Source organism: Eubalaena glacialis, chromosome 8 (assembly GCF_028564815.1).
Source record: "Eubalaena glacialis isolate mEubGla1 chromosome 8, mEubGla1.1.hap2.+ XY, whole genome shotgun sequence".
NCBI classification, from domain to species: domain Eukaryota; kingdom Metazoa; phylum Chordata; class Mammalia; order Artiodactyla; family Balaenidae; genus Eubalaena; species Eubalaena glacialis.
In genome coordinates this window covers 75892519-75902016 of record NC_083723.1, presented here as the reverse complement: position 1 = coordinate 75902016, position 9498 = coordinate 75892519, and the positions used below count along the sequence as shown (strand labels likewise).

At 38.6% G+C, this 9498-nt stretch overlaps 1 protein-coding gene across 6 annotated transcripts in view; it reads left to right on the top strand.

Annotated features, from left to right (window-relative positions):
• Positions 1-8766: 8766 nt before the first annotated feature.
• Positions 8767-9498, top strand: part of ADAM22 (ADAM metallopeptidase domain 22) — a 237541-nt gene continuing 236809 nt past the window's right edge. For all 6 annotated transcript variants that reach the window (XM_061198592.1, XM_061198589.1, XM_061198590.1 and 3 more), the window contains exon 1: positions 8767-9141. In XM_061198592.1, coding sequence (XP_061054575.1) covers positions 9057-9141 — 85 coding nt within the window. In that variant the 5' untranslated portion in view covers positions 8767-9056. The remainder of the gene's footprint in view (positions 9142-9498) is intronic.

Here is a 9498-nt window from a genome sequence, read left to right as displayed (position 1 = left end):
ACCAACTTTATTTTGATTGTATATCTTTTTCCATCCTTTTATTTTCAACAACAAGAAGTAGCCAACACACATGAAAAACCTGAGATTTTCCAAACATTTCTTCTAAAACTATAGCCTTGTTCCTGTTACATTTTCTTGGTCCCCAAACACAGCAGATGATAATTTGACCAATTTTTCCACTGTTATCAGCGGCCTAGGAAAGTTGTAGGTCCTCACTGCCCACTATCTTAACCCCTCTACCCAACCAATTCTGTATTTTAAAGCCTCTTGCTTTTAGTACTCCATGTGGTATTGGATTCTCTAGAGTTAGGAATGCATTTTACTAAAAATAATAGAAAACTCAACTGAAGTAGCTGAAACAAATTCAGCTGGTTCAGCAGCTAAATGATGTCATTGCTGACATCTCTGCAGTGTCTTTGGCCTTTCCTTCACCATCACACGATGGCTAATGCAGCATCAGCCCTCCTTCCTGCCATCTCTACTTATCCAACTCCCATCCTCAGAACTCAGCTCAAATTTCCCCTCCTCTGGAAAGGAGGTAACTCTATTTCCCAGCCCTGCAATATTAGGACCTTTAAAAACATAGAGATAGGTAAGCATATGAAAAGTTTTCACTAATGTTTAGAATTTTCAAATTTCTAGGTCCTACTGCTTGTGCTGGCAATATTTCTGGAACACCCACCTTTTTCTTCCCTTGTCCATCATACAAACTCCTCCTCACCTCTAAAATTCAGGATGAACATTCAGTCTTCTATGATGTCTTCCTTGACTTTTTAAAACCATTTTCAAAATTGAAGTATTATTTACAATTTTTTGTTAGTTTCAGGTGTATAGCAAAGGGATTCAGTTATATATATAACTTTTCCATTGTAGGTTATTACAAGATACTAAATACAGTTCCCTGTGTCATACAGTAGGTTCATGTTGTTTAACTATTTTATACAAAGTAGTGTGTATATGTTAATCCCAAACTCCTAATTTATTCCTTCCCACTCCTCCATCCCCTTTGGTAACCATAAGTTTGTTTCCTATGTCTGTGAGTCTATTTCTGTTTTGTAAATAAGTTCATTTATATCATTTTTCTTTAGCTTCCACATAAAAGTGATATCATATGATATTTCTCTTTCTCTGTCTGGCTTACTTCACTTAGTATGATAATCTCTAGATCCATCCATGTTGCTGCAAATGGCATTATTTCATTCTTTTTTACAGCTCAGTAATATTCCAGTGTGTGTGTGTGTGTGTGTGTGTGTGTGTGTGTGTGTGTGTGTGTGCGCATCTGTATACATACACCATATCTTTTCTTTTTTAAAAATTTTTATTGGAGTATAGTTGATTTAAAATGTTGCGTTAGTTGCTGCTGTACAGCACAGTGAATCAGTTATACATATACATATACACTCCTTAGATTCTTTTCCCATATAGGTCACTACAGAGTATTGAGTAGAGTTCCCTGTGCTATACAGTAGGTCCTTATTAGTTATCTGTTTATATATAGTAGTGTGTATATGTCAATCTCAGTCTCCCCATTTATCCCTTTCCCCCTTCCCCCATGGTAACCATAAGTTTGTTTCCTACATCTGTGACTCTGTGTCTGTTTTGTAAATAAGTTCATTTGTATCATTTTTCAACATATAAGCGATACCATATAATATTTGTCTTTGTCTGACTTCACTTAGTATGATAATCTCTAGGTCCATCCATGTTGCTGCAAATGGCATTATTTCATTCTTTTTTATGGCTGAGTAATATTCCATTGTATATATGTACCATATCTTCTTTATCCATTCATCTGTTGATGGACATTTAGGTTGCTTCCATGTCTTGGCTATTGTAAATAGTGCTGCTATGAACGTTGGGGTGCATGTATCTTTTCAGATTAGAGTTCTCTTCCGACATATGCACAGGAATGGGATTGCTGGATCATATGGTAGTTCTATTTTCAGTTTTTTATGGAATCTCCGTACTGTTTTTCATAGTGGCTATACCAATTTACTTTCCCACCGACAGTGTAGGAGAGTTCCCTTTTCTTCACACCCTCTCCAGCATTATTCTTTTGTAGACTTCTTGATGATGGCCATTCTGACCGGAGTGAGGTGATACCTTATTGTAGTTTTGATTTGCATTTCTCTAATAATTAGTGATGGTGAGCATTTCTTCATGTGCCTGTTGGCCATCGGTATGTCTTCTTTGGAGAAATGTCTACTTAGATCTTCTGCCCATTTTTTGATTGCATTATTTGTTTTTTTGATATTGAGTTGTATGAGCTGTTTGTATATTTTGGACATTAATCCCTTGTCGGCTGCATCATTTGCAAATATTTTCTCCCATTCTGTAGGTTGTCTTTTCATTTTGTTTATGGTTTCCTTTGCTGTGCAAAAACTTTTAAGTTTAATTAGGTCCCATTTGTTTTTTGTTTGTTTGTTTTTATTTTCATTACTCTAGGAGGTGGATCCAAAAAGATATTGCTGCAATTTATGTCAAAGAGTGTTGTTCTCCCTATGTTTTCCTTAGGAGTTTTAGAATATTCAGTATTACATTTAGGTCTTTAATCCATTTTGAGTTCATTTTGTATATGGTGTTAGAGAATATTCTAATTTTATTCTTTTACATGTAGCTGTCCAGTTTTCCTAGCACCACTTATTAAAGAGACTGTCTTTTCTCCATTGTATATTCTTACTTCCTTTTTCATAGAGTTATTGATCATAGGTGCGTGGGTTTATTTCTGGGCTTTGTATCCTGTTCCATTGATCTATATGTCTGTTTTTGTGCCAGTACCATACCATTTTGATTACTGTAATTTGTAGTATAGTCTGAAGTCAGAAAGCATGATTCCTCCAGCTCCATTCTTCTTTCTCCAGATGGTTTTGGCTATTTGGGGCTTTTTGTGTTTCCATACAAATTTTTAAATTATTCATTCTAGTTCTGTGAAAAATGCCATTGGCAATTTGATAGGGGTTGCATTGAATCTGTAGATTGCCTTGGGTAGTATAGTCATTTTAATGATATTGATTCTTCCAATCCAAGAACAAGGTATGTCTTTCCACTTGTTAGTGTCATCTTCAATTTCTTTCATCAGAGTCTTATAGTTTTTGGAGTACAGGTCTTTTGCCACCTTAGGTAGGTTTATTACTAGGTATTTTATTCTTTTTGATGCGATGGTAAATGGGATTGTTTCCTTAACTTCTCTTTCTGATATTTCATTGTTGGCATATAGAAATGCAACAGATTTTGGTATATTAATTTTGTAATCAGCAACTTTACTTACGTGCTCTGGTAGTTTTCTGGTAGCGTCTTCAGGATTTTCTATGTATAGCATCATGTCATCTGCAAACAGTGACAGTTTTACTTCTTTTCCAATTTGGATTCCTTTTATTTCTTTTTCTTCTCTGATTGCTGTGGCTAGGACTTCCAAAACTATGTTGAATAAAAGTGGTGAGAGTGGGTATACTTGTCTTATTCCTGATCTTAGAGGAAATGCTTTCAGCTTTTCACCTTTGAGTATGGTGTTAGCTGTGGGTTTGTCATATATGGCCTTTATTATGTTAAGGTAGATTCCTTCTATGCCTACTTTCTGAAGAGTTTTTATCATAAATGGGTGTTGAATTTTGTCAAAAGCTTTTCCTGCATCTATTGAGATGATCATATGGTTTTTATTCTTCAATTTGTTAATGTGGTGTATCACATTGATTGATTTGCAGATATTGAAAAATCCTTGCATCCCTGGGATAAATCCCACTTGATCATGGTGTATGACCCTTTTAATGTGTTGTTGGATTCTATTTGCTAGTATTTTGTTCAGGATTTTTGCATCTATGTTCATCAGTGATATTGGCCTGTAAGTTTCTTTTTTTTGTGCTATCTTTGTCCGGTTTTGGTATCAGGGTGATGGTGGCCACATAGAGTGAGTTTGGAAGCGTTCCTTCCTCTGCAATTTTTTTGGAATAGTTTTAGAAGAATAGGTATTAACTCTTTTCTAAGTGTGTGGTAGAATTCACCTGAGAAGCCATTTGGTCCTGGACTTTTATTTATTGGGAGTTTTTAAATTACTGATTCAATTTCAGTACTGGTAATTGGTTTATTCATATTTTCTATTTCTTCCTGGTTCAGTGTTGGGAGATTGTACCTTTCTAAAAATTTGTCCATTTCTTCTAGGTTGCCCATTTTATTGGCATATAGTTGCTTGTAGTAGTCTCATGATCATTTGTATTTCTGTGGTGTCGGTTGTACCGTCTCCTTTTTCATTTCAGATTTTATTGATTTGGGCCCTCTCCCTCTTTTTCTTGATAAGTCTGGCTAAGGGTTTATCAATTTTGTTTACCTTTTCAAAGAACCAGCTTTTAGTTTCATTGATCTTTTCTTTCTTTTTTTTTTATTTTTAGTCTCTATTTCATTTAATTCTGCTCTGATCTTTATGATTTCTTTCCTTCTACTAACTTTGGGTTTTGTTTGTCCTTCTTTCTCTAGTTGCTTTAGGCATAAAGTTAGGTTATTTACTTGAGATTTTTCTTGTTTCCTGAGGTAGTCTTGTATTGCTATAAACTTCCCTCTTAGAACTGCTTTTGGTGCACCCACAGATTTTGGATCATCGTGTTTTCATTTTCATTGTCTTTAGGTATTTTTTGATTTCCTCTTCAATTTGTATCTGTGGTCACAGTAGAGTCACAGACTGGTCTACCCATGAGTTATTGGATCCCACTGACCTCTGACCTTCTGAACCAGCTCCCTGGAGCAGGGTGCTTATAACCTCTTATAACATGGAGGCAAGTGGAAAGCAGCCTTCCAGACAAGTCTCAATCAGTATCAACATATTGCAATGTTATTTGGGTTGTAAAATACCTTTACTTCTTTAAGTGTTTTATGGCCTGCATCTTGGAGGACTTCATACTGACAAGATTGTTGGGTACCTAACACTGCACTCTTTTCAAGCTGACATCTTATGGGTTTCTGATGGCTTATGGCAGCATCACCTGCAAGCCAAACCTGATACAAAATCAAATACAAAAATCAATTTCATTTCTTTACATTAATAATTAACTCTCAGAAAGAGAAATGGAGAAAACAATCCCACTTACTATTGCATCAAAAAGAATAAAATAACTAGGAATAAGTTTAACCAAGGAGGTAAAAAACGTGTACACTGAAAACTATAAAACATTGATGGAAGAAATCAAAGAAGACACGAGTAAATGGAAAGGTATCCTTTGTTCATGGATTGGAAGAATTAATATTGTTAAAATGTCCATACTACAGATTCAATGCAATCTGTATCAAAATTCCAAAGACATTTTTCACAGAAATAAACAAAAAAATCCTAAAACTTGTATGGGACCACAAAAAGCCCAAATAGCCAAAGCAATATGGAGAAAGAAAAACAAGGCTGGAGGCATCATACTTCCTGATTTTAAACTATATTACAAAGCAATAGTAATCAAAACAGTATAGTATTGGCATAAAAACAGACACATCAATCAAAGGAACAGAATAGAGAGCCCAGAAATAAACCCATGCATATATGGTCAATTAATTTACAACAAAGGAGCCAAGAATATACAATAGAGAAAGGAGTCTCTTCAGTAAATGGTGTTGGGAAAACTGGATGGCCATATGCAAAAGAATGATACTAGACCCCTATTTTATACCATATACAAAAATCAATTTAAAATGGCTTAAAGACTTAATGTAAGACCGGAAACTCATAACACTTAAGCCTAAGACCTGAAACTAGGAAACATATGGGATAAGCTCCTTAATATTGGTCTTGGTGATGACTTTTTGGAATTGACACCAAAAGCAAAGGCAACAAAAGCAAAAATAAATAAGTGGGACACATTAAACTAAAAAGCTTCTGTACAGAAAAGGAACCCATCAACAAAACGAAAAGTCAGCCTTCTGAATGGGAGAAAATATTTGCAAATCATGTATCTGATAAGGGATTAATATCCAAAATATATAAAGAACTCATACAATGCAATGGCAAAAAAACAAAATAAAACAAAACACAAAAAATAACAAAAAAACCCCACAAAACAAACAAAAATAAAAACCCCCAAATAATCCAATTAAAAATGGGCAGAGGAACTAAACAGACATTTTTGCAAAGAAGACATACTTTTTTTGGTTCTGTGAATGAAACCTTAATAATGTATAGCAGAAACTGGACAGACTTATTCTTATATGAAAACAAAGATTTCCTATATTACATCTTATTTATATTTGCATACTGAAGAGGTAAAATGTCTAAATGGCTATTTTATAGTCCTTTCTAATAAAATGTACAAAAACAAACAGAAGTAGTGAGAATGCCTTTTGGGGGCCTTGATGGTGACATAAGAATGGGCTTGGACTTGATCTGTGAATCCAAAATCCAGAGGTGCAGGTAGCCTTATGAATCAGGGTTAGCCTCAGGGGGTCAAAAACTATGGCTTTAGTTTCTCCCCAAACCTGTAACTCCTAACTCTTGGTGTTAAGAGTGGCGGGGCTGGAGTGGGAGCTTCCCCCCAAACTGCTGCAGCCCCATGTTCATTGCAGCATATTCACACTATCCAAGATGTGGAAACAACTGAAATGTCTATCAACAAATGAATGGATAAAGGAAAATTGGTGTGTGTATATATATTGGGTTGGCCAAAAAGTTCGTTCAGTTAGGGAATACGTTGTTCAATAAAGTTCTTAATGAAAATGAAAAATGTGTCTTTTATTTTTACTTAAAACTGAACGAACTTTTTGGCCAAGCCCATATATATATATATATATATATATATATATATATATATGTATGTATGGGTGGGTGTGTGTGTATATATGTATATCTACACACACACACACACACACACACACACACTGGAATATTATTTAGCCATAAGAAAGAAGGAAATCCTGCTACTTGTGACAACATGGATGGACCTGAAGACATTATAAGTAAAATAAGTCAGACAGAGAAAGACATACTGCATGATATCACTTACATGTGGAATTAAAAAAAAGTAAAACTTATAGAAATAGAGAGTAGGAACGTGGGTACCAGAGGCTGGGAATGGGGGAAACAGAGGTTGGTAAAAGCATGCCAACTTTCAGCTATAAGACGAATAATATCTGAGATCTAATGTAAAAAATGGTGACTACAGTTGATAACACCGGTACTAAATAGAGATTTGCTAAGCATAGAACTTAAATGTTCTCATCAAAAAAAAGAGAGAAATATGCGAGGTGAGAAATGTGTTAATGAACTAGCTGGTGGGAATCAAATGAAAGAAGAAAAACAGCAAAAATCCCACAAATATGTAGATATATATATGAAATAGGAAAGATGTTGCCAGAAATGCACTACCTTCCAAGAGATTCAAAGGAGATTCTGTCCCTATAGGACAGGATGGGATGCTTTGTTTTGAAGTGCTACTGAGACAAGCTTATTCCCACTCCTCTGCCTCCATAAACACACTGCTTGGGAAACTGTAGCTTAGCGCCAGAGGAATCTTCTCACTTACCTTGCCTCTCAGGAGGTCCATTCTGTCCCAGGGAGATGGAATGGTTTAAAGGCATGTATTTATTACATTTAAAAAATGTGCAAACCCTGTGAACCAAGCAATTTCTTGTTTTGGTATCTGCCTTAGAGAAATGCTCACAACACATGTGCAGGGAGGCATTGTTTATAACAGCAAAAGATTTAAATTTAAAAATTGTGGGGTATACTTAGAGAAGCACAACAGTTACAAAACCTGTAAAATTAATTCTCCGAACTGAGAGAACTGGGGTAAGAATTTGGGTCCATAATGCAGGGAATGAATGTAAAGGGCTTTTTCAGGCCCTTGGGTTCTAGTTTTATTTTACTGTAACTATTATGGAATCTTCTGCATCAAGGTCTAAAGTGCACTACTGAAATTTTGTAGTCCTTATTCAGGTTTTAGTTGCATGTCATATATAGAATTCCTAAGGGTCTCATTAGTTGAAGATTTGGGGGAAATTTTTTGAAGCGACAATAAGCTCAGTGAGATGTGGTTACTGAAATATGATAGATTTTTCTCTTAGGCAAGAATTTAGGACAACAGAAAAAAGAGTCCCTCTCTACTGTTTGCTTGGGAAACCATGTCTAAGTCGTATTTAATGCTGGATAACACACTTGGGCTGGGACACTGACACACTGGAGAGTATTTTCAAATCACCATGATTGTGAGTGGACTTGAAACCATGTCAATAGAGGCAGGGAGTAAAAAAAAGAATTCTTCCAGGGAAGGAGGAAAACATCACTGTACTGTACAAAACGGTATTCACTCAATGTATCTGACAGCAGTTGCCTCATACCCGTGTCCTTCACTGTTGTGTCCCTTGCTCTTGTCAACCGCCATGCACATAGTAGGTACTCAAACAATGTTTGTTGAATGATTAACTTACCATGTACTCTTGAGGGTATGATTGCCTGGTAATAATTTAAATTAACTACTAAATCTGCAGGAAACATTATTACAGTTCTTTGGGGACGCAGTGCCTGAATCCCGGCTCCCGCGTCGGCGCATTCGGGCATGCTCGGTGCCGGGAGGCCTTGCCAGCGATGACCTTTCTTTCTTTCGACCTTTTCCTCCCTCCCGTCTCCAGTCTGTAGATGACCCTGTGGTCACGAGGTCGCGACAGTCCGCGCCGTCTTGGAGACGAGCGGGAAGTGGAGAGAGAACTACATTTCCCAGCTGACTCTCGTGCGCGCGCCCCTGCCCGCGCGCGGGGGAGAGTTCACCCGGCGCTCGCTCCCCGCCGAGTTCTCGTCGCCCGCCGGAGCCTCTGCCAGGGGATGAGGTGGGTGGCGCTAGAAACCACTTAGCTACAGCCAACCGCCCAATGCAGCACTCGCTCGCTCCCCCCGCCAGCGGAAGCGCCCGCGGAGCACAATGCAGCACTGAGGCAGCGCCGCGGTGGAGGCTGCAGCGCCGCGGTCGCCGCAGCACCGGCCGGGGCTGGGAGGGGGCGGCCCAGGCGAGCCGGGGCCACGGGGCGCGGGATCCGGACGCGGCTGCCCGGGCATGAGGAGCTGAGCGTCTCGGGCGAGGAGGGCTGACGGCTGCACCATGCAGGCGGCGGCGGCTGTATCCGTGCCCTTCTTGCTGCTCTGCGCCCTGGGGACCTGTCCCCCGGCGGGCTGCGGCCGGGCAGGTAAGTTCTCCGCCCTCTGTGGCTCCGGGACGTACCATTTTCCGGGCATCTTTGCAGCCTTCAAGCGCATTTGTAAAGAGGCATCCCCATTTCCCGAGTGCGCAGGGAGATTTTTTTGTTTTTTTAGAAGGGTGGAGAGAAGTGAAGCAAAAATACAGTGTGGATGCATTAGAAGCTTTAGGTCAAATGCCTGTTTTTCTTCTGAAGTAGAAGAGGAATGCGGAGGATGGGAGAGGGGTGCTCTGCTTCTGGGCCCCGATCCTGGATGCTCTAAGATTAGCTGGTCCAAGGCTCTGCGTCTTGTGTCTCTGCATCCTTACCAGATGGGGTCCGGTAGGGAGGGGGAGGTGGGATCTT